General features: G+C 50.0%; 1 protein-coding gene across 2 annotated transcripts in view; it reads right to left on the bottom strand.

Annotated features, from left to right (window-relative positions):
- The window catches only part of TJP3 (tight junction protein 3), a 39,530-nt gene extending 24,199 nt beyond the window's left edge, over positions 1-15,331 (bottom strand). The window contains exons 1-2 of one of the 2 annotated variants that reach the window (XM_090027513.1): positions 15,216-15,331; positions 502-558 (exon numbers count right to left, since the gene is read on the bottom strand). In XM_090027513.1, the coding sequence (XP_089883639.1) occupies positions 502-549 (48 nt within the window). In that variant the 5' untranslated portion in view covers positions 550-558; positions 15,216-15,331. Of the gene's footprint in view, positions 1-501; positions 559-8,488; positions 8,866-15,215 lie in introns of those variants that run through there. The other variant, XM_090027512.1, reaches the window with a different exon arrangement.
- Positions 15,332-22,095: the final 6,764 nt, after the last annotated feature.

Raw genomic sequence — 22,095 nt, 5'->3', positions numbered from 1 at the left:
GCTGGGGCTACTTGGTGGTGGCAACACTATCCAGGCTTATGCACAGCTGGCCCCATGAGAAATGCTCAGGAGAAAGCAGGCAGAGCACTGGGTGCCAGGTGGCATGAACAAGACACTTTAAGGGGGCTCCTGCTGCCAGGGGGCCAGCTCACGTTAACAGGAAAGCTGTGGACTGGCACTCAAGAGACTTGATTTCTGTTGCAGACTCTGCCACTGCCTGCTGGGGACGCTGGACAAGACACTTCCATTTCCTATATCTCGGTTTCTCCATCCCTACCATTGAGAGGATGCTGAGCACCTTTGTGAAGCAATCTGATGAAGCACCCAAGTATGACCATCATTATCCTACTTTGGCAACACGGGTCTCAGTGAAATCCCAGCCACATCAGAGGGGCACCTCATTCAGGAGGCTCACAAGATAAGCCACTGCCAGCCACCTACCCAATAAAGCTACTACCCTCGACTGCAGTTCCCTAGGAATCAGAAAGGGTTGCCACTCACCTTGCTGAGCGTCACGGTGTACTGCTCCCAGATGACCATCTCCTCCATGTCTGTAACCTGGGAGTAAGAAGGCAGGCAATCAATTAACCACATTTGATTTTTGCCCCAGAAAAGAGAGATGGCGCAAATCTGCTCCTCATACCTCTCTACAGCCCCAGAACGGTGCACTCGAAAAGGGAAGAAGAATCACAGCTGCAAAGGCACTAGCAGCCTCCTTCCAAGAAGTGCTCAACCACTGAGAGATCTCAGCCTCCTCCCACCTCTTGTTCCATGTGCCCAGCCTGTAACATTTAAATGACTGCCTCTCTGCTGCAACTGGAGAGGGGAGTGCCTCCTATTAAGGGTGTGTCCAGGCCAGGTCAGGGGTGTTAATTCTTCCACAAATAGATACCAGCTCCCAGCACATGGGATGTGGGCTGTATAAAATGAGAGAATGCACAAGCATCCTTCGCTCCCAAAGCGTCAAGGGCAGGGTTCAGCAGGAGTACAGAAGATATGGAGCATGTTAACAATAGTGTTAGATAAGGCCCCAAGCACCAGGATCCTTGGGGCTCAGCACAGGCAGGCGCCCCCACGCCAGGGTAACTCCAGCCAGCGTGGGCAACAAAATCAGTGATGACATGCTCGAAACAGCTTCACCATGGGCTGTGGGAGCCTGCCTGGCCCATGGGTGCGAACTCTGCTTCCTAAGCCCACTTCATTGTCCTAACTGCTGTTACCACCCATGCTGGCCAGACTGGAGGTAGCTTGGGGGAACCTTATCCTGGCTGCAGCTGCAGTTGTGACCTTGGCTGCAGAATAAGCGCTCCACAGAGGAAAGCAAGCGACTCCAGCACTTGAAGGCCAGGTTTAACTCAAACCCATTTTTGAGAACGGCTTCTTTTACACCTATACATTTGTATGGAAGCTAGTCTGGTAGATAAGGGTTCAATAAAGGACGGAGCTCTAACTCCCTGCAAGCCTCTGTGTACCCTTCCAGCACCCACCCCAACACAAAGGGTTCAGTCTCCCACCCACGGGGGCTTCTGTGGGCCCCTCTTCCCACAGTTCAAGGCTGCATGTGGCGCACCACCCCCACTTCATTATTCTCTTTGTCTTTTTCTTTCAGTGTCAGCATTTTAAAATAGATCCTAAAGAAGCCAGGGGAGTCCCCTGTGATTCAGTGGTAGCATCCTTGTCTACCACACAAGAGACCTGGGTTTAGTTCCCGAATGCTTATACAACTACAGCCATGAAGGCACCAAATGTCTGGACTCAATCTGGCCTCCGGATTCGGTCTTAAAGAGGGGGTGGAAGGTCTGGGCAGCCTCTGCTTCTCCATACTACTGCCTAAGCATATGTGGTGAAGGTCTGGGTGACCTCGCATGCATACACCACGATCTGGAAAGATTGATGGTGGCCAAACCAGAGAAAGCGGCCAGGGGAGATGGAAGAAGCTGTCCTGGTAAAGTGCGGCTCCCAAGGATTTCTGCATCAGACCCCTTGTATTTCCAGCAGCTTTGTTGCCTAGGTACTGCCCCCAAAACATGGCCAACAGTTGGGACAGGGCCAGGCAATTATTTCAGGTGGAGGGCCGCTTACTGAGTTTTGGCAAGCCATCGAGGGCTGCATGGCAGGCAGCCAAGGGCAGATAAATATTAATTTTCTAAATTTTTTAGGGGCCCCGCAGGCTGGACAGAACAGCCTGGTGGGCCGCGTCCAGCCCGTGGGCTGCATTTTGCCCACCCCTGAGTTAGGACCACACTTTATTTAACTAGGCACATGACCATAACTCAGCTCTCCCAAAGGCCCATGTACAAGGAGTTTGTCATGAATCACAAAAACCAATATATCAAAAAACTGATTGGAAGGGACAATCTTTAAAGCGAATCAACCAAAACGTTAAGGGTAAAACAACTGGAGGGGTGATGAACTGTATGCCTGGCACTTCTGCGAAGAGCATGATACCCAGGCAGTGATCCCCTTAACCCTATCAGCTGGTGCAGGGAACAACAGTGTTGAGACAGCAGGGTTTCTGCATGGTTTTATTAACTCAGCTGCCACTGGTAACTAAGTCAGTCAAATTATCTTATTTGGCTGCATAATGGACTACTACGTAAGGATAGAAGCACCAAGGCAACTGAAGGGAGTTTACATAAAGCCCCTGCTCTAACATGGAGTATTGGATTTTGCTGAAGACAGCTTGACATGCTGGTGGGCGCAGCCCAGGTGCAAAGCTAGCCCATGGGCATCCCATAAATGGGCCCAAGAAAGCAACCTGAGGAAGCTGGCACTGAGTCGAGCTAAATAATCAGCATACGGCCCAACATGTCTTATTGCACGCACTGCTACAGCACACGATGATTTTCATCAGGATGCTGGGACTTTCCATACAACACTGCAAAAGACAGAAGAGGCATAGGACACTTTTGCTTGGCAGGAGAGCAAGGAGCTCCCTGCTTAATAAAAAGGACTGTATTTTCACTGGCAAGCATTCTGTTAATTCTGTCTTCTTAAGTCCTGTGTACAGAGACCCCTGCAAAATCTAGAGAGAACAAGAATCCAGCTGACCTAATAGCATGGGTGAGTCAGCTGTAGGAAGGCTCCCTAAAGAAAGCAGTCATCACGCTGAAGCTGAGCTGGACAACCCACTTTCCTGCCAATTCTCATAGACAAGCAGTAAAATGGCTTATACCTGTACTGTTTACTCAAGCTAAATGCTTCTCAGAAGGGGCATTCCAGAGTTAAACCCTCTGAATGACTCACATGCACCTTGGGTACTAGCGCTCCACCACCAAGGGCTGTCCTGAAGTTACATTAAACCGTTTATAGGGCCTGGAAAAATGCATCATCAGCTCTGCCTACTAATGTTTGTCAATGGAAACTACTTCCCTTCAGAAAAATAGATGTGGTAAAAAAAAGTAGCAAATGTTTCAGAGATCTTCAGGAGGAACAAAACCCCCAAAAACACACCATCCGAGTGGCTGAGAGAACCGGCAGCTTCTCGCGGGAAAAAGCAGGAAGCAGCTTGGAATCGGCTTGCTTCTCCGAATCTTTGGTGAGTGACAAGTACCTACAGCCAGGGCCGTCCCGGGGGGGGGGGACACAAATCAGAGCCCTTGTGGAGCCGGACTGGCTCTGCCTCTGGCCACGCACCACCCCACCCCGCCACCGTCGCGTCTGGGCCCCGCACAGGCTGATTTACCCCCGGCCCCGCACCCTGCTAGTCGTCTCTGTCTAAAGCCCAGGTGAATTCCAGAGATTTTAGTAAAGCTTCATAGAAGCATTGAAAATGAGGGTTGGAAGGGACCTCAGGAGGTGTAGTCCAACCCCCTCCTCAAAGCAGGACCAGCCCCCCCTAGATCACCCCCTGGGCTGGCTCGTCCTGTCCTGCAGAACCTGTGGCCGCAGGGGGCCCTGCAGCCAAGGGGCCGTGCCCCACTCGCCCCCCGCCACCTGCACCACGTTTAAAGGGCTCGGTGCAGGCAGGGAGCCCCTTCCTCGCCAAGCGGGGAAGGGGTTCCTGGCCCCAGCCCTGTCCCCGGCCCCCGGGAGGGAACTCAGGCGTAAGCAACACGTGCTGCACCCACCTCGCACCCCCTGTAGTGTGCAGCCACCCCTGACTTTTATTTCAGTGAGTTTATACTGCAATTAATCACAGTTTTGATCTTGATGGATTGGGGGCCCCCAAAAATTGTGGGCCAGCCCTGATCATCCCAGCCATGGCTTTGTCTAGCCAGGTATGCTAAAAATCTCCAAGGATGGAGATTCCACAGCCTCTCTGGGTAACTTGTTTTAGCGCTTTACTAAAAAGCACAGGATTAGCTGCCAATTTTTCACAGGATTAGCTGCCGGTTTTTCACAGGATTACTTTCATTCTGCTGGGGGCACCGCCTGCAGTGGTGCTGCACGCAGAAGGGGCAAAACCTAGCTTGCAAGCACCCCCCTCAGACCTCCAAGGTAGTCTCTCTCTGAATTGCGACCCTGTGATATAACTGGAAAGTCACACTGATTTCATTGCACCCACCGGGAGCTCCTGACAACCCTCCATTCCCTGTGTGCTCCCTCCCACCCCCTCCTATTTCAGAGAGTCCCTGCAACTGCCCCATCTGGATTCCCACCCAGGTTTGCCACCTGAACAGGGCAGTCTGTGCATGCACCTATTCCCAGCACCCATGCCAGGGACTCTGTGGCTCCCTTCACCTTACTCTTACTCCTTTTCTTGTCCTGTCAGTGGTAGCTTTTTAAAGCTCTTTTTTGGAGGATGGGCTGAGATGGGGGATGCTGTTATGGCAGAATGTGCTAATGGCTCCCATCAACCAGCTCTCTCCTCTGTAGATACATTACAGAGGTAGCTGCAGCTGGTAGCTCCACTAAGCAGATACCATGGGCCCCCTATTTCACCCTTCTGACCATTTGAATTGTCACCAAAGCCATCAGGGTTCTGCTCACCGATGCCTACATCATTCCCTCAAAATGTGGAATAGATTGGACCTGGCACCAAAAGCTCTCCATTACCTCCAAGCACAGAAGAAATACCACCCAGCTCCGCTGCTTGGCCAGTCCAGGAGCTTTCCTATCACTTTCAAATGCCACCATGGCAGAAACAATCTCATTAATTCCGTTTGCACTTAAACCTGATTGAAATACATATAAGGATCCAGAGTTTTACCTAGTATGAAGACATCATCTGCTCAATGAACTGGGATAAAAGCCCGTCATTATAACAAGATAGCAATGAGTCTGTGAATTAACCAAATGGATTTCTCTCTTGGAAAGTGTTTTGAAACAGTTGCTTGGTTTTGCTTACTAATACTGTTTTGGTAACTTTGGAAAAGCTGCTTTGATTACTAATATTAAAAATCGTTAACAATTCCTCAGTCTGATCTTTAGCTAAGGGACATTGAATAGTGAGAAACCTAACAGAGGTGGCTGGTTAGTTAAACGCTATTTCAAGCCTGTTTGATTGATAACCTCTCTCACACGGGTCATCTAAGGACAAGAAAGAACAAGCCAGTGTGTTTAATGCAGGGGTGGGCAAAATGCAGCCCGGGGGCTGGATGTGGCTCACCAGGCCATTCTATCCGGCCCGCTGGGCCCCTAAAAATTTAGAAAATTAATATATATCTGCCCCTGGCTGCCTGTAATGTGGCCCTCAATGGCTTGCCAAAACTCAGTATGCGGCCCTCTGCCCGAAATAATTGCCCTCCCCTGGTTTAATGAACAGCAGTTTTCCCAGGCCTACCCTATGCCTGCATCAGAGAGGAATCTAGCCAGGTTTATTCAGAGCCACACCGCCAGGTGAGTGGCACTGCAAGCCACTACACTAGTCTCCATCTCTGCAGGCTCAGCTGCAGCCTGTGAAGCCCTTCAGTTCTGTGCTGTTTGCAACTCTGAGCCAAAATCAACATACCCCTTTCCGTGGAAAAGACCCAGTCAGAAAAGGAACCAAAATGGCAGCAAGTGCAGGAGTTAATTAGCATCACCCCTTACTAAAGACCTCCTCTCTGGCCCAGCCAGGAGAGTGAACCCCCAAGGCAAGACTTGCTGCAGCTCCCTGGCAGCACTCCTTTGCTTTCCCAGAGTCAGGCGGGTGACCCCCTTATAACCTAGCTTATTATCTGTGGCACAGTGATTAACATATGTTCCAGTTACGAAAGGATATCAGAGTTGTATGCAAGCCAGCCAGCCTGCAGTACGTATGGCAATTCCAGCTGCACGTCGGTCTATCAAAGATCTTCATCCTATTATAGGCATATAAGCGGTGTATGGAGTAGTGAAATGAATTATCCAAACCCCTTGGAATGACAAGCTGAGAAATAGCACCAGATCTCTCAGTCCAAGTCCCATACACCGCCCCACGGCACAGTGCACCGCTGCACAATTCAGGAGCATGAAGAGGTCAGGAATCCAAGAATAAGTGCAGCAGAAGCAGGCAGCTTCTCAGCCTGGCCGCAAGTGGTGAGCAGACCGGACCCTGAGAAAGCAGGTCCATATTCGAAGGGTATTATGAGAGAGAGCCCTGACACCCACTGTCTCAAGACTATCACAATCCGGAGTATCTAAACACTCTGAGTTACAGATCTTAATTAATAGCCTCACCTACAAAACCTAGATGATGATCAAAGAACTTTGATCAGACTTATTTATGACGAGGGATTAGGATAGGATTGTCAGGAGGCCTGAGACTGGGCAAGAAGGGAGTGGCGCAGGTCTGAACTGAGAGCAAATAAATGTTTTGAGGCCTGCGTGGAAAACGCTGCTGCACCGTGTGAGACCCCAGCCTCTTCCCCATCCCCACGATCCTGGGCTTTAATTATAACAGAGAAAGGGGAAAGTCCAGAGATCTTCCATTTCCTGCCCATCCTTCACAGCAGTCTCTGAGCCCTGGACACCACCCTTGCCACACACTCTTCCCTTTCCCAGCCTCGCACTGAGCAATCGCAGCTTCCAGAAAATCAGCTGCCACTGCCAGTGGTCGCTCGCAGTGGAGCCATCGTTAACTCTCTGCTCTGCACTGGGACAATTTCACCGAGACCAGTGGAATTACAGGGGTTTATGGCGATGCAAGACAGGAACCTTGGGTCCAAACCCTTGTAGTACTGACGATAAAAAAGCAGCCCAACCCAGGCAGACTGGCCGTCCTGCTCCACTGAAAGGAGTCTTTCTTAACCAGGTTTCTTGGCAGCAAGAGACATTCCAAGAACCCCAGAGGAGGATTCCTCATAGCAATCTGAGCAGGGAAGTCATCCAGCTGCCTCGAGAAAGGAAAAGCTAAAACACGCTGTAAACAAAAAGCCTACCAGACAAAAAACCTGTTCCAGGAGCTGGAGGGAAGGATCGAAATCCACCATGCACAGCCCAATTAAACCAGTGCCTCCAAGGCCTGTGTCATCGCGCTTCTGCTCCAGGAGTACAACCGTGCTGTGATGCAGCTAATACCCTGCCAACGGCACGTGAAACGGTGCAGCAAGAAGAGAGAGCGAGCCAAGACGGCGGCTGCAGATTTAAAATGCCCAACTTGGAGGTTTAAATCTACTTTTCTGGCTCAATTAAAGCGTCCCTCTGCAGGGGAACCGGTGCCTCCACGGGAACGCCGAGGTCCGGAGAAGTCATTCCACCCAGCACAGCTTTTCTGAGAACAATGGAGTGGCGAAGCAGCTAATGCAGTGTGATGGGAATACAAAATACATCACCCAAGTCTGTGTATGATTAACACCAACCTTCGGCAGGTTGCAGCATGAAAAGTGATAGGATGGCACATTCATATAGAAGCAAAACCACACGGCCACCGTAAACAGCAGCTTTCAGAGGCCGACCCTATTCCTGCATTGGAGAGGAACCTAAGGGGAACAAGATAGGCAGCAAAGGGACTTCTCCCAGGAACACAGGAGTGCTTCCGGCCCCTTTGCTCTGAACCTCAAAGAAACATCAACAGGTTGCTGGTACAATTCAGAGCAAGGTGGTCATGAACAGAAGCTGCTGCCACTGGCTCAACGTGAAATGGGTTGGGTTTCAATCCATCCCCCTCCAGCGACCCCACCACAGCAGCCATTTCAGCGAATGCCTTGCAGTCTTTTAGATCCCGGGGGAAGCACAGGGCTGGGGACAGCGTGTAAGAGACGCTTGCCCTGCCGCTGCTTTGCATCTGCTCTGGGTACTTCCGTCCCCACGCAGTTTCCTTTCCCAGCACTAAGTTCACGGGCTGGAAAAGAAGCTAAGGGCACTAACCCCCTGCAGAGAGCCAAGGGGTTCAGCTGTCTCGTTGACACCCACAAAGAGAGCAACATTGCAGGGGAAATGCACCTCCCCCTCCACCTCCCCTTAGACCAGGTGGTTTCCTCACCCCACGGTTCTCATCCTTTGTGGAGGCAAGTTACCAGGTTTATCCCTGCAGCCCATTCCCCCGCTCCACTGGCCGTTGTTCGGTGTGGGGCATGCAAAGCTACCCGCGCAGAAGTGCCTTCTTCAGACACGCGCACCTGCTGGGATAGATAGAGACACTTGCCTGGAATCTCACGTTCATATTCCACGGAGGCCCGGACTGCTGGCTGCTCCCATGGGCAGCGCTGAGCCTCGCTGCCTTTCACCCGGGAAACAACAAGGAGCCCAGGCGTGCCTGGCACCGGAGGAGATTATCTTCTCAGAGCAGGTGGGCAAAGGCCGAGAGATTTTTCGCTTTTCAGTGAAGTTCAGGCACTTCAAATCTGCTCTTCCTTCTCCCAGCGAGATGTGGACTTACACCTGCTGCTCCACCTCCTCTGCTGGCCCCCAGCCCCACCTCCTGCTGACACAGCAAGGTGGGAGGCACACCTATTCCAGGCCAAGCCTATGTGCTCAGGTGCTCTCTGCCAGGCAGCAGAGTGCTTTCCAGCCAGGCTCCTACATTTGAGCCATTCTCCTTTGGCAAAAGAAATCCAGACCAGGGTTTCCCTGCAGCTAGCCCAGGGAAACAGTTCTGGCTAAGGAGACTTGCACGGAGGTCAGGTACGGCCCGGAAGCCAGGGCGCAGGAAAGGATTTCTGGAGTCGATTTCTTCAAGGCAGCAGCCATTGGGGGCAAAAGCAAATCCAGAGCAAAGACAGATTTTGCCACTGTGCCAGCAAACTAATGAAGGACACGGTCCAGGTTCTGTATAAGGTGCGCTTACTCCACCTCAGCTTCAATAGTGACTGCAGCAGGAGCCTGCGTCAGGGCTCTGGGAAGTTTATATTTGTAAGGAAGAACGTGAGTGTGTGGGTCAGAGCCCCTGGCTCTGCACCCTTGGGCGAACACTCAGCCTCTCTTCCCTATCCAGTCAACTGGAATCGTAACCCATGGCTGCCACCCCTCTCGGCAGCGCATGGTCACAGACATGGGTGCATTGCTTTCACGGCCCACGTGAAAAGAGCTACAGAAGCGTCATGCACTTATGCTCCCATATGCAAGAATGACTGCATAGATCAGGCCAGGGATTAACAGGCCACACTTCAGCCGGGACAGATTTGCAGGCACCTCCCCTCCCATTCAGGATCACACGGGCTACCTTCCGCCCTTTGCCATCAAGGAACAGGCGGCCCCACCTAACCGCCCAACTATGCTGTGGCAAAAGTCAGCAATGTTTTAGATGGCAAGTAATGATAGGTAAGTATTCCAGGAATGTATAGTTCCTTTTAATGCGTACTAGCATCTGGAAGGAGGGAGGAGCAATTCTCTCTGCAGCTTGCAGCTTGCAGCTCGGGAACCTCCAGATCAGCTGGCCTCTCCCCTTTCCTATGGGCTCCCATCTCCTGCCTGTTCCCACAGTGATCCTGTACCTCTGGCTTTAGCAGGGCAAAACGGTGAAGGCTGATCAAGGGAAAGAAGCGCCCCTCATTTCCTTGTTCAGGCCAAAGGGTGTGGGGCACTGCCTGGATCCATCTAACACGCAGCATGCTTAGATGCACCTCGCTGAGCGACACATGCCACAGGCCTCGTCTCCTGCCCTGGCTTGCATCATGTTGAGACTTTGCAGGCAGTGTTTACACTTTAAGGCAATAGAGCAGCGCTGGCACTAACCACAGGATGACAAACAGCCCCAAGGCCAGCACAAACACACAGGAGCTGCCATAACGCGGTCTGCTCTAGTCTTCCTGGGTTTGCACACTCTAGCCATTGGCTGCGGTACTGAGCACCTTCCAGAAAGACATTAAGCAACATAGCTACCTATTGTCACATGGCTGATCCCTCCTCCCCTGCAGCTCCTCTGGCCGAAACCTGTGCAGCAGAGCGCTTTGTTCTCAATTTACTCTCGCACACGCCTCCCTGTGTCTGATACAGAAGGCAAGGTCAAAGGAAACACTGAGCACACAGAGCAGTAGGCAGAGAGTTCCCCCGGGAGTTGATTCTTTCCCTCTGTCCCAAAGGTAACTGTCTCCTAAGCACAGCTGATTCCCCTGTTTGTCCAGCATCCTGCCCCTAAATCAGGGGTGGGCAAAATGTGGCCCGGGGGCTGAATGCAGCCCGACAGGCCATTCTATCCGCCCCGTGGGGCCTCTAAAAATTTAGAAAATTAATATTTATCTCCCCCGGCTGCCTGTCACGCAGCCCTCGATGGCTTGCCAAAACTCAGTAAGTGGCCCTCCGCCCGAAACAATTGCCTGCCCCTGCTCTAAATGCAGGCAGTACCAAATGCTCTAGTCTAGATTAGATGGGGCATCAACCCCCCCTTTTTATGCCCCCAAGGCACTCTTATCCCTTTAGCTTTTGCTTTCAAGCTGGAAGGTTTCTGTCCCTTCTAAAATTGATTGTCCTAATTGTGCTAATTGTGTCCTTGCCCTTTTTGTTTTCTAATCCTGTTTAGCGTTTAGCCTTGTGGCAATGAGTTTCACAGATTAATTATGCCTTAAGTATTTATGGTGTCTTTTGAAATTTCAGAGATTTCCTTCTCTGCTACAGCCACAAATACAGCCAGTTTCAGGCTTTCCTTGGTACCAGGGAACAGAGCTGGCCAGGAAGAACTTTTTTTTTATTCAAAAAAGCAGTAACAGTTCACATTTAGAAAGCAGCTTTCACCCGAAAGAATTTATGAACTACTCCTATGCAGGAAATGGAAAATACACCTTTAAGTGCCTTAGCAAGTGGATCAGGACCTGTAGAATAACTGACATGAAATCAGCTCTTGGGTGAGACATTGACAGCTGATTCACACTTGGGGAAAAGGGAGACAGAATATGTTCCCTAAGGATTCCTTGCCTTTTGCATCATTGCTGGACCATTATGGCTACCACATCACTGTTATACTACCCTAAGGGTTCACAGCATATCCATGGCAGAACCAGGGATGTAACCCACATCACCCAGTCTTAGGCTTTAGCCACAAACACTCATCTTTTCCCTAATCAGTGGGCCCGATCCATTGCCTACTGCTCTGGTAAATGCTTCTTTGGGCAACTGGCAGGGGGCATTTGTTTCAGTGGCTGTTTTTCAACAACCCTTTTCATTTTACACTTCTAAACTGTGGCCGTGTTAGTGACCACCTGGGGAACAAGGGCACAGCTATCCTGGGAGATGCTCACAAAGAACCAGCCAGATTAAGCCCCAAGATAAGAAGAAAAACCAGCCAGCACACTCAGAGCCCAGGCCTGCCATGCGCTCCAGCACACAGTCAGGAGGAGCCTGTCTGCTTGATGGCACTGCAGATGTTTGGAAGGCCAAGGACACGTGCAAAGGCGAGGAGTGGGAAAATGAGGCAGGGGCAGCTGCACTCTAGGGGAATAGTTTTGTTCATATTGAATCATAAAGGCAGCATAACCATAAAGGTGGTTAGAGCCATACTCAGTTGCTGGGAGATCTGGTGGCAGGCAACAGGTGCCATCACCAAGGCATGTGCACAGTAACACAGTGCTCAGTGACAGCAACCGCGACAAGGACAGTGAATGAGCTGAGAAAGTAAACCCCCAATTGGGGCTTGGACTGAGACTGCGTTTGGGTTAGGGGAGGGTAGAGGGTGGGTGCGCGGGGGTGCAGGGGTGTGGGTGCATTTATTGTGACAGCAGCGCGGGCTTCCGTTTAAGATGTGCGATGGAAAGTTTATGATAGAGGCTGTGTGTATATATATATATAAGTCTATACATATATATAGAAAAATATTTTAATAAAAAATGTGCACACCCTCATGTAGTGATTCTCAACCAGGCTGCCAGGGCACCCAGGAGTGCCTAGATCCCTTGAAGGGTGCAGCGAGGTGTGAGGAGATAAGTATGGTGTGAGGGCCGATCCCCAACCCCCACAGCCCAGCCCTTCTGCAAGCACAGTGGTATATCAATTCAGTTTGGAAACTGGGTGCCACTCGATTGACAAGTCCAGCGAAAGGCACTCCAAGTTCAATGAGGTTGAGAGCACTGCACTGGTGCTGCAAGCAGCTCCGTCTTTGACTCCGCTGCGGCAGCTGAGCCGCCAGGATGGGCAGCGCGTTCTGGGCAAGTGCCAGCTGCTGTGTGCGCTGTGGCAGCCTGCAGAAAGTTCAAGAGCACCTCGGCACAGCTGCCAGGCAGAAGCCTTGCTCCCCCAAGCAAGGCGGTTGCGCTCTGCGGGCAGCGTGGAAGGCTGTGCTGGACAGACGGGCTTTGAGCGCAGACGTGCTTCAAGGGTGGCTGGCACAGGCCAAGCCTGTTTGTCCAGACGCCCATTTTCTATTTCCAGCTCAGCCAGGAGCCTTGAGCAAGGGTCTGTGGGGCTCTCCCCTTCTCCACAAAATGCAAATACGGGGGGGGTTTTAGGGTTGGTTGTAGCCATGTTGGTCTAAGGACATAGGCAGGCATGGGTCTTTGAGTAGATGTGATATCTCAACTGACAGTTGGTCTAATAAAAGATATCACGATACAGGGGGAGGGAACCCAAGGTTCATCCTCAGTGTGAGGCTGAAGTTGTCGACCAAGACAGATTGTTACTCCAGTGAGGGCTCACGGGGTCATTCCCACACAGCCACTGCCCTCTTCCACCTCCCCAACCTACTGCCCTAGCCACCATCCCTCCTGCCTCCCCAGTCTTCCAGCATCTGCTTAATACAGCCTTGGTGTGGAATACAAAAGAAAAAAGCTGTGTTTAAAAGCAAGCCCCGATGCAGGCAAGGTGAAGACTGGGCCCTGCTCATTCCTGCTTTTTTTTGTCGAGTGAGGAACCCTGTCCTGGTCCTGCCTCAGCTCAGCCAGGACACTTGACAGTGACCTGCAGCCCCAAGCCTGCATCACCTGAGCAAGACCCCTGGAGCCCAGGTTTGCTTCTGCAGCCTGGATGGAGCCGTCCTTCTCTCTTGGGCCATTTAAACACTGGCCTGGCTGTTGTGTGCATCTAATGCTAAGGGACTGGAAGGTAGCAGGAGCCCGATCAGACAGCCAGAGAAGCTGGTTCGGCAGGTTTCACTGCAGAAACCGGCCCCCACCCTAAAACAAGCAGGGAGTAGAAGTATCTGAGCTAATGCTGGTTTGACCGCAGCCCAGCCTGAGTCACACTGAAACCTGACAGGCTCCTTCCCCCTGCAGCCCACTTCACCTGGGCCCAGGAACCTGGTGCTCTGGGGGGCTGCACACACAGTCCGTGTTTAACAAAGCACAGGCCAGCCTGCGCGGACTGCCCGCATCGGGAAGACCTTTTAAAAAACATTTGCAGTACCCAGTTCCTCTCTATGGCCTGAGGGTAGGATTGTGGCTTTACACTGGAAACTTTGGAGCTTGTCCCCTGGAGTGTGCAGAGAGCACTGTGAGCATTGCTAATGATCCGCCTTTCCTGCCTACCACACAGTTTCTTGCTGAACTACCAGTAACCTGCAAGGACACAAACAGTTTGTGGATATTTGACAAACACAGCTGGCTTCTAAGTCTTTTTCATGGAGCTTTAAGCTCAGCGAAGGTCCCATCTGCAGTCCATGGGGAACAGTGTTGGAATCAGATCGCCTACCTCCAACATTAATGGAAGTGGCGTATTTGCATCCTGGAGGGTATATCCTTCTGCAAAGACAAACCTTGCTGGGGTTATTTGACCCCAGCAGTCTTTCCTGCCTAGAGCAAGGGGGCTGGATCTGATGATCTCACAAGATCCCGTCCATCCCTAAACTTCTGTGAATCTGTGACACAGGAGCAGATCTCAGGCACACTTGTGCAAAGCAAAGCACCAATTGGACAACCTCTTCTAAGACGGCCTGCAACCTGTTACAGCTCCTTGTTGGACCAGAGCCCCGTGCAGTCAGTCTCCTGCTCACCTATACTGCTGCTTGACTAGGTGAACATCAGCTGTGCTGCATGGTCATCAGAAAGGACAGACTGTTTATCATAGAAAAGTGGGACCAAGAGGGTCTTCAGGGGATAATCCAGTCTATTTCCCCACACTGAAATAGGGTCAGCGCCGGACAATCCCTAGCAAATATTAGTCTAACCTGGTTTTGAAAACCTCCAACAAAGGAGATTCCACAGCATCAGTTCTTCACTACTTCGTAGTTTGAAAGTTGTTCCTAAATCATCTTTTCTGCAAATGAAGCAAGTTACTTTTTGTCCCATCACCTGTTCCCATGGAGAAAAATTGATCACCATCCTAGACAGCACATTGGAAGCCTTATCATGTTGCTGACCCCCTGCTCACCTTGAAGAACTCTCTTTCCAAGGCTAAACTATCCAAGTTGTTTTGTGGCTACAGCAGAGAGCTGTGTTCCCCACTGCCCAGGGGAAGGAGGCCTTAGACCTACAGATCTGATGGGGTTTAGATCAAGTAACTAATCAGACAGTGGGAAAATCCACCCAGGAAATACAGCTCACAACTTGAAAACAGACTCCTCCAGGCTGCCACTTCCAGGGCTCCGGGTTCAGCCTAGTGTGAAGTCACTGGCTGTGATTAGCAAGATACTGCTGCCAAGAGCGAAAGGCCAGTTTGCTGGGAAAAAGTTGCTGCTTAGGAAAAAGCTCTGTTTGCAACCCTCCCATTTGGCACCTGATGCAGTAATTCTTTAAGAAACTTCACAGGAGTCAATGAGAATGAAAAAGAGAATTTGTAACACTGCTCTTTCCCTGTTACAGGGGAGTAGCAGCTTCTTTGGGGGCAAGACACACCAACCTAGAAACAACTGTGGGTCGGAAAAACCTCCTGCCCTCCCAGGAAGGTATGTTGACAAAACGGTGGCAAGTCTGGGGTTTTCCCAGAGCAGAAGAATTTCTGCTCTTTCCCCCAGTTACCAGCAATACTAACTCCAGTTAAAGCCACAGATTCAAGCGGAGTTGGGCACTCACCTTCTGGAGAGAGGGATATCTCCTCCTCAGCAGGGTATAGACATTCACCTGACTGCAGCCACCGGTGGGAACAGACTCCCCTGGTGTTCCCCTACCAGGAAAAGCCAACTCTCCACTCACCAGGTAAAGCCTGCTGGAAATATGCAGCAGCAGCTTTCATTTCAGGGCTTCTTGCGTAACCCTTTGTGGGCCAGACTATGCAGCAAACAATGGGCAATGGGACACCTAACCTCAGGGAAACGGGGCTTGGGGAGCTTTGCTGGCAATCAAACGCCAACACCAGTGCTGCAGACACTCTTCACATCGCAGAAAGCTTTCAGAGGCAGCAGCAAAGGGGGCAGCAGTGATAGAAGACAGCCTTGCCCATTTCAGCTGGTCCCCTGGCCCCTTGGAGGACAGCTTTTTCACTACCATCTTTTTACCATAGACAAGTGAGGTCAGAGCCTAGGCTGCTAAATTGTCGGGAGGCTCCTGCAGCGCTAAATACAGAGACTTTTTCACCACCTGCTATAACTCTGCGGCCTTGCTGGAGCCTTGAGGCCTCCTTCTCTGCTACATGATTTATTACCATATGCCTCTAGCAAAGGCTGGCTAGGTAGGACTCTCCTGGGATCTGACCAGCACCAGGAGAATGATTATCTACTCCCTGGAGAGGTGCAGGAAGAAGAACAATGGTAGAAGCAGATTAGCATCATGAACTCTGACTTTTCCAGGGAGGAACAATTGACAACCCAGGGGTAACCAGAAACGGCCCCCTTACCTTTCAAAATGCAACCAACAGAACTGAATGGGCCAAAAGGATGCCCACCCCCGCCCAAAAATGGGCCAAAAGAAATGGGCCAAAAGGATGGCCCTCCCCCGCGCCCAAAAATGCCTCCCCAATGCTCTCAGTACAGGCCATTTTCTCCCCCTGGCAGACTGGACCCTGGCTGCAACCTCCTCACCTGTTCCTCTACATCCTGTTTTCACTTACCCTGCTCCCCTCCTCCCACCCTCTTCTATGCCCTTCTCTATCCCTTGCCTTCATGTCTAGCAAATCCTACCACAGACACACTGACTGAACTGCATCAGGAGCTCGGTGACCAAATGTTCACTAGGGCATCCCTGGGGAAGACGAGGATCAATGGGTACCGACTCCTAGAAGGCTTCAGGATTAATACCAGGAAAACCTTCACAGTCAGGGTGTCCAGACTGTGCAATAAACTCCCTTCAGAGGTGGTGCAGTCACCTACCCTGGAGGTTTTCAAGAGGAGACTGGATAGTCACCTCACTGCGGTCACCTAACCCTAGTAGTCTTCCTGGCTAGGGCAGGGAGGGCTGGACCCGATGATCTCCAAGGTCCCTTCCAGCCCCTAACAATTTATGAATCTATGAAAAACAAGGATGTCCCAGCAGTAAGAGTGATTTGCACTGTTGCAGTACATCCTCCTCCCATGTTGAGGGTCTCCCTAGTCTATTTGTACCATTGTCCTTGATGCAGAGGCTATTTGTTGCACTATATGGGGCCAGGTGCAACACAGCCTTGTATTCAGCTGATCATTATTAGGTGCCACCATAGCAGAAATGTTGTTGGTGCTCAGAAGTGAGCGTTGTCCTCTAGTCTGCCCAGGGTAGTGCTGGACAAGATTTTTAAGTTGTCACAGTGGGTATGTAGCTGGGCCTGCTGGCATCAGTGCCGGATTTGACCCACTTCCCATCACAGAGGAACAGTTTGGGTCCAGGCTCATGCCCCTAGCAGCAGTCAATATTTGTTACTAGTGAGGAAATCATTACAGCCACATAAAACAGCTAACTAATTATGCAATACTGTGCATTGCATGGGAAGAGGTCCCCTAACCTCTGCAGTCATGGACTTCCATCCCGAAGTGGGAGACATGATTAAGCTCCAAACTCAGGCCAAGTGAGCTGCTAATTTCATTGCTACTCATAGAATTGCTGCTCTTTGTTTTCTGTTGAGCTCTGTCTAGATGTAGGGTGGGGCCACTTCTTAGTACTAATTATGATAATTGTGCCCATGGGACTGGGCAAAAAAAATCATCTGTATTTCAACTTTGTTATCTGTGAAATGGGGATAATACTTCCTGGTTTCACACGGGATTCCTTGAGTAGTATCTGCACGTGGCAGTGAAGATGTGAAATGCTACTGAATGCTACAGGCTGTCAGTGTCTGACACCACATTATGCAGGTGCACTGCTGATGCCTAGGAAATAAGGTTTCCCTTGGCTTGCGGATAATGCTGAACACCCATTTTCACACTGAGGTGCTGTTTCCTTTAAGCCCTTGTTCTTCCAAAGTACGAAGCGGTTTGTGTTGTGCTGCTTCTTTCTTTGCTGAACTCTATGAGTGAACCCCCTTCTCTGTGCTGGAGGGATCCCACCTGTCTTCCAAAATAGTGACCACAACTGAATGCCAACCTCAGATACCGTGCGTGATGATGATGGATGCTTAGATGGCACCTTCCATTAAAGGATCTCAAAGAATTTTGCAGAGATGGAAATTACAAAGCACGCCTATTTGGCACATCAGGGAATTGAGGCACACATGGATAAGTGACTTGGCCCAAATGAAACAGCCACTCAGTGACCAAGCCAAGTCTTGTGATTCTCGTGCATCCCTTCATTCCTAGTCCAGGCTGTAGCACATCTCCTGGCTCCCAGTGTCCTGCTGTAACCACTGAATATCACTACCTCCGTAACCAGATGAATATAATCAAGGAATAACTGAAGGCAGGAGGGTTTGTTTGTATTTTTTTAAATCAGAGCCCTTGCTAGATCACTGTCAGTCAGAAAAATTGTAGGTATCAGCTGTGGTGTTTCCACTTGGGAGTCTGCTGTGGCCCAGTTCTACAAATACTTGACTTTACTGCAATGAACAGTAGAAGCATACTCATGGTACCTAGTAAGTGAGTGTGTGCACATGTGCATGTAGGATTTGTCTGTGCAGAATGAAGCCACATTCTCACTTACCTTTCTCAGTCCCTAGTGATATGCAGCAAATTTGCATTCATCAAGGGGGACTAGAGATAATAGAAAAGGATCTTGAAAGCTTCCTGCTGCGTAGAACTGGGCAAAACCCTTTCAAATTGGTCGTGGTGGCCAATGGACTGTTCTCAGCCCAGCAAGTTCCTAGATCGTTGGATGGGGGGAAGCGCTACAGGGCAACAGGAGGTACTTCCTGGGAGACGTGGTGCGGTATTTCCCTTTCATTGTACTTGGCTGAATGAGTGACACTAGAACATTGGCTATGCAGCATGTGCACGCGAGGCCTGTCTGCACTAGCAAAAACAGGTATATTTCGAACGTGTGTTGCTATCCTAGCGAAGACACAGCAGTTGTGTTAGACCCTGGGATTTAGAGTGTGCCTGTGCCAGCTAATGCATATTAAATCTACAAGGGCCTTGTCTTCAAATGTTAAAGATTAATCTCTTAGGGCGTCTACACTTGCTTTTACACATGCCTAAACTTAATGTGCATTTGCCTGATGCGCATTAAGGCAATTGAGACGTGCATCAACATGCAGACGTGCTGAGGCGCATTAATACGGTATGCAGACTAACTTGGGACTAAAGTTAGTCTCATGTCAGTTGACATATACAATGTTAATGCGCCCTAGCCTATCTACATGTGCATTAGGCACTGTAGCTATTCACGCCTAAATCTGACACCTGCTTTTGCTTTTGCAGGTACCAAATTTAGGCATGAGTAGCCTAAAATTGCCATTTTTAAGGTGCGTTGGGGCACATGCATGTAGACCTGCGCCCTAAATGCACCTTAAAAATGGCTAATGTGCCTTAAATCGGCACACGTAGATGTGCCCTTAGTGAAGATGAAGCTGAAATAGAATAGAAGCAGACACAAGTGCAGACCTCTACCACTAGATGGTACCATTGTATGGGGGAAAGACTTGCAAGAAGCCTGCAGAAAATTATGCTGAAGTCCTGGCCCATGGGAGTTGGAAGGAAGACCATGACAGTGAATGGGTTGTTTAGATCCCCAGTGGCTCAGCAGAGTCTGCTGAAAGGCACATGTCTGGTGGGTTATTACAAGGAAGAGGGGGCTCAGTGCCTTCAGTCATTTCTTTTAAAGGAGCATATTCCACAGCAGATAAGATATTTTCTTTTCAAAGATATGCTTAGAGACCATTCTCATTGCTACTAGGCAAAATATCCTCCAATTGCATTGGCTAGCTCAGCCTTATACTGGAATCTGCATGATTGCTACAACCCCCAAGGGTATATCATGCTGCTATCAGAGAAAACTTTTACTGGCATCTACATAGCCAGTTGGCTGCCTCACAGGAATGGTGAGTACTACAAAGATAGAAAAGGAAGGTAAGACAGAAAAGCATGCACATGCCCGGTGGACCTCTTTCAGCCCTGATGTAAAGGACTGGTTTGCTGACTTCCGTGGAACTAAGCTCTCTTATGTTCAGGCTGAATTTGACCCAGTATTAAGGAAATGGAAAAAGATGTTGGAGCTGTGGGACGTTAGTGATGGAGCTGCTGGTTCAAAGCTGAGGAGGCAGAGCCAGCTTGAAAACTAGTCTACTGTGAACATTATTACCACGTTCTGATCAAGCCACATCTTCCAGGAATGTCGCAGTGCCAAGGAAACTGCAGGACTCTCCAGGGGCACAGTGATGCTGACTATGCATTAGGTGCCACTGAGCATGTAAAGCATCAACGTGGCACTGAGTGGAGCCCAGAGATCATGCCCTGTCCCTACACTGGGGTGGGCCCTGGTGCATCCAGGTATCGTGTAGGAAGAGCAGTTCCCTGTATTATCATCATGCCGTGTCCTAGCACCTGCCGGGTGATGGGGGCAGGGCACATCCAGGCACCTTGTCAGGCCACAATGTTTCCCACCCCCAGCATCAGGCAGGAAGGAGAATGCTGCACGCTGCTTTAGTGTACATGATACCAGCCTTCACTTGACATCTGGCATCATAGTGGTACCACATGCTGCCAGGGGCAAGGGAGGTAGCACATCCCACTCTCTGAAGTCTAGTACTGTCAGTAAGTTGTCCTGAGCCTAAACTGTGTCAGCTTGATGCTTGAGGCAGATGGTGGCAGTTGGCTCTGTGGGCAGAAAGTACCTATGCCCTGTATTCACTGGGAGAGAATTATCCTCCCTTTTTCCTCCCTGTCTTCCTCTGAGTCCCTCTCATCCTTCAGCACCTCTCTGTGGTCATGTTGGCATGGGATGCTAAGTTGGCACGGGATGCAAAATGCATCCTGTTTGAAGCCAAGCCCTCCCATCAGTTTGATGCAGCCCCTGGCTTCTGTATCACGCCTTCCTTCATCCGCAGTCAGCTGTAAACAACTCAACCTCATTGGCATTTAAGATGTCCAGGGTAAGGTTAGAGTTCAGCCTCCATGAGCAGCAATGTGTGAAGTCTTCCGATGTAACCAAGATCCTGGCTGGAAACCTCTAATTACCTCCAGGGTGGGAGAGCTTCAATGCCCAGCTCAGCTGGTAAATCCCCTTAAATAAACAAAAAATGGCCTGAACATCATGGGCAGCATTGCCCTGGTGAACTCCCTAGGCTACAGCTGCACATCTCCCATCTCTGGGGTGTGCTTTTCCCAGGTGGACTCAGTGGCTTCTTCCTCAGTCTTCGTTACACTGCTGCTACCTCCTTTTTGTCTTCTTACTACTCCCCAATCCCCACTACAACACCTCTCACCCTTTGGTCTTCACAGATCACTTGATAAAACATGAAGTGCTAACAAATCCAAGCTCAGGGCTAAATTGAAGGACCCTTAGGGCTTGTCTGCAGGTGGATAATTAGCGGCAAAAATGATATGAGTGTAATGGTGCCATTACAGTTATATCAGTGTAATAACCTGAAGGAATACTCTTATTCTGGTGTGCACATTTATTTTTTTCTAGTTTAGCTTGTTGCTTTGAAAATGGCATTCACGTAACCAGAGTAATGCCCTCCTGCTGTGATAGGAATGTCCACAGGCTATGGTATACTTTGGTACCAAGACCAGTGAAATTACACTGGTAACTGCTAATACATTCCCCAGTATAGACAAAATGCAGATGTCGCAGGAGTTGGCCTGTGGTAAGAGCCTACTTTGCATGAGTGGGGAGGAGGGGGCAGGATCTGGCCCTCAGATTTTAACCTTTGAGGCTAATGGGTGTGAGGCTTCTGCTGTGTTCTTCATGGAGATGCTTACAACAGCTCCAGACGGGAGGTTGCACTGGGGCATTCCTGTTACTGATATTTTGAAAAATGCTTGAGATTGCCAACTTTAGCATTTTTGACCTTCTAAAGTGCTTTTTGATTGAGAAGCTGCACAGTCAAAAGTGTTGCAACACAACTTTACTTAAGATGAGCAGAGCTTTTCAGGCAGAGTCCTTTAAAGCCCTTTTTATTAAGACTACAGTATGAGGGTGCCTTTGCAGTTACTCCTAGCAAAGATTTCATGCTATATAGTAAAACAGACAGGTAGAAAAGGCAACCACACTCATTTTTTTTATATGAAAAGCAATTGAGCGATGGCAGCTGGATGAGAATTGAAGTTCATGCTGCCACAGCATGATGCTTCAGGCACAGGAGTGTTTGTGGGGGTGCGTTTCCATTATACAGTTCAGTATAGCACTGTCTTTCAAGCATAATAGGACTGAGATTTATTCCATAAAACTTGTAATGTAGCATTTTAAGAGTGAAAACCCTGTGGTCCACACTCCCACTCCTCATCACAGACCACCGAGGAGGATGCAGAGCATTCAAGAGTTGCAAACACAGGTGCTCTTGCAAAGAGCCCTGGGCTTGAGGGAGAGAGAGAATGAGGAGAGTGGGAAGATGAGAAGAGGCATGGGCAGATCTTCACCAGAGGCACATGCCAGCACAGCAGCACAGTCCTACCCC

Source organism: Crocodylus siamensis, chromosome 14 (assembly GCF_052110815.1).
Source record: "Crocodylus siamensis isolate JL-2025a chromosome 14, ASM5211081v1, whole genome shotgun sequence".
Lineage (NCBI taxonomy): Eukaryota > Metazoa > Chordata > Crocodylia > Crocodylidae > Crocodylus > Crocodylus siamensis.
The sequence above is the reverse complement of the archived record's forward strand: the minus strand, read 5'-3'. Positions and strand labels throughout refer to the sequence as shown.